The sequence below is a fragment of the Myotis davidii genome, unplaced genomic scaffold (assembly GCF_000327345.1).
Source record: "Myotis davidii unplaced genomic scaffold, ASM32734v1 scaffold125, whole genome shotgun sequence".
Taxonomy (NCBI): domain Eukaryota; kingdom Metazoa; phylum Chordata; class Mammalia; order Chiroptera; family Vespertilionidae; genus Myotis; species Myotis davidii.
Genome location: NW_006299390.1, coordinates 4,056,160 through 4,058,803, shown reverse-complemented (window position 1 = coordinate 4,058,803; position 2,644 = coordinate 4,056,160). Strand labels below are relative to the sequence as shown.

The 2,644-nt window shown below is 37.5% G+C and overlaps 1 protein-coding gene across 1 annotated transcript in view; it reads left to right on the top strand.

Moving 5' to 3' along the window:
- Positions 1 to 2,644, top strand: part of PMPCB (peptidase (mitochondrial processing) beta) — a gene marked incomplete at its 5' end in the record, with an annotated part of 12,350 nt that overhangs the window by 3,139 nt on the left and 6,567 nt on the right. Inside the window, 2 exons of the mRNA XM_006774904.2 lie at positions 404 to 602; positions 1,231 to 1,310. Coding sequence (XP_006774967.2) covers positions 404 to 602; positions 1,231 to 1,310 — 279 coding nt within the window. The remainder of the gene's footprint in view (positions 1 to 403; positions 603 to 1,230; positions 1,311 to 2,644) is intronic.

Genomic DNA, 2,644 nt, shown 5'->3' with positions numbered 1-2,644 from the left:
AAAAAATTTTAAGCCTGGCTGCCATGGCTCAGTGGTTGAGCTTCGACCTATCAACCAGGAGGTCATGGTTCAATTCCCGGTCAGGGCACATGCCTAGGTTGGGGGGCTTGGTCCCTCCTGGGGGGGTTGCAGGAGGTAGCAGATCAATGATTCTCTTTATTGATGTTTCTATCTCTCTCTTTCTCTCCCTTCCTCTCTGAAATCAATAAAAATATATTTTAAAAAATTGTTTACTATTGTCCTTTTAGATATATGAATGTATAGAAAAATATGTTTCTTCTAAGTTTAGTTATTTAGTCAATATTGAGTGATGGTCAATATCATGGTTTCTGGTGCTAGTTAACTAAATTTTAATAGTGAAAATTAAGATTCTTAGTATTTCTTATGCTTTATTTGCAATTAGCTGTAGAAATTCTTGCTGATATAATACAAAATAGCACATTGGGAGAAGCAGAGATTGAACGTGAACGAGGAGTAATCCTTAGAGAGATGCAGGAAGTTGAAACCAACTTACAAGAAGTAGTTTTCGATTATCTTCATGCCACAGCTTATCAAAATACTGCACTTGGACGGACAATTTTGGGACCAACTGAAAATATCAAGTAAGTATAATTCTCAGATTTTTTTTTTGAGAAAAACATGAGTTGTGAAAACTAACATTCATAAACATTCAAAAAATGTGTTTCAAAAAGGAATTCCTCCCCCCACGCCCACCACCCATGATAATCTGACTGAAGTTGTAGTTAGCTATACTTTAGCCACACCTAACTCCCCGGGGCCTGGGCTCCTAACTGCTTCTGGAAAAGACAAGTGATGGTATCGCATCTGGCTTCTTTCTTGATGTAAAAAAGTTTGACTTTTTTGATACCTGATGCCAATATACTTTTTCTGACTATGTATTTTTTATGTTTTTATTGATTTCAGAGAAAGGAAGGGAGAGGGAGAGATATAGAAACATCAGTGATGAGAGAATCATTGATCAGCTGCCTCCTGCACCCCCTCCTTCTCCCCACTGGGGATGGAGCCCCCAACCCCCGGCATTTGCGCTGATTGGGAATCGAACAATGACTTCCTGGTTCATAGGTTGACACTCAACCACTGAGCCACACTAGCCAGGCTTTCTAACTGTGTTTAACTTAGATTTCCTTTAAGGTCTAATTTAATTTCAGGTATGTTATGTGAAGTTCTGTGCTTTTTAATTTCTGTTTAATTACTTTTCTTACTCCACAGATCTATAAATCGTAAGGACTTAGTGGATTATATAACTACACATTATAAGGGACCAAGGATAGTACTTGCTGCTGCTGGAGGTTAGTTGATTTAAACATCTATTACAGTAAAACTGCAGTATAATGGCTAATTCGGGCGAGGGGGTGTCCATTAAAGTTGAAAGTCTGTCATATAATAAAGTAGGTTTTCTACGTGTCTATGTTAAAAAATTGACAAATTAGTTTAACTGTTTTTACTTACGTAGACACATTTGTGTAATTAAAATTAAGTATGAAAAGTTTAGTTTCACAGAAAAGTTTTCTATATCTATTACTGTAATTTTAAATTTATACTGAATACGTCTAGTACATGCGTGCATTCAGCAGTCACCTTGAGTAAACAGATGCACACGTGTGGGCTGTGGCTTAGCACACTTTGGAACATTGGCTGGCACGTGTTAAAACTGCTGCAGAAACAGAACCAGTTACCATGTGCCATGCGGTGTGATCCTGTACTAACCATTCGCTGAACATTGTTATGAGCAGTGACGCTTGGCTTTAACTGTGTAGGTCAGAGGCGGGGACTGTCCCGCAGGCAGTGTTAGGCCCACTGAATCACTGGGTCTGGCCCTGCCAAGGGATGAGTTAATTAAATGTTTGACCAAATATAGCAGGCTCATTTTTAAGTTGATAATGTTGTATGGCCCCAGAATGATGTTGTTAATATCCAAATAGTCCTTGGCAGAAAAAGGTTCCCCACCCCTGATGTAGACTATAGTAAATACGTAATATTTATATCTGTCAGTGAAATTACTACAATTTTTTTCCAATATAATGGACTATTTGCTAAAATTTGTTTAAAATAACAGTGAATTAATAAATAACCTGTTAATTGAATTTTAAGCAAATCTTGGTTAAAAGCATTTTAAAATCAACAGGGTGTTGATTTTCACATAGGACATACAGACCAGAAATTTTGTCTGTTAAATCTGAAGTCTGTTAAATCGAGTGTTTACTGTACTTTTAAACAGAGTAATGTGTTTATCAGTTTGATCCCGTTGGGAGATGTCCAGAGAGTATTTACAGGGGTGTAAGGGGAACCAGACTTTCCTCTCTACTTTATAGTAGAGTTTTTTAATAAAAAAATGTATGGACTCTCTAATACATAAGTGTACATACATAAAGGAATTTACTTGCAAGAGAGGGCACGAGTGAACTGGGAGACAATGACACTTAGAAGGCAGTGCCCTACCTACAGTTAGAGAATCTTTCAAGATTTTGAATTATTTCTTGAGAACCAGCTTCATCCTTGGTCAGGCATGGAATGGGTAGGTTATGTTCTTTAATTCTTTCATTAATCTGTTACTGAGAAGGGGACGTACATAGGGAACCATGAGAATGTTTAATGGGAATCCAAACATGCAGGTGGCTGACAG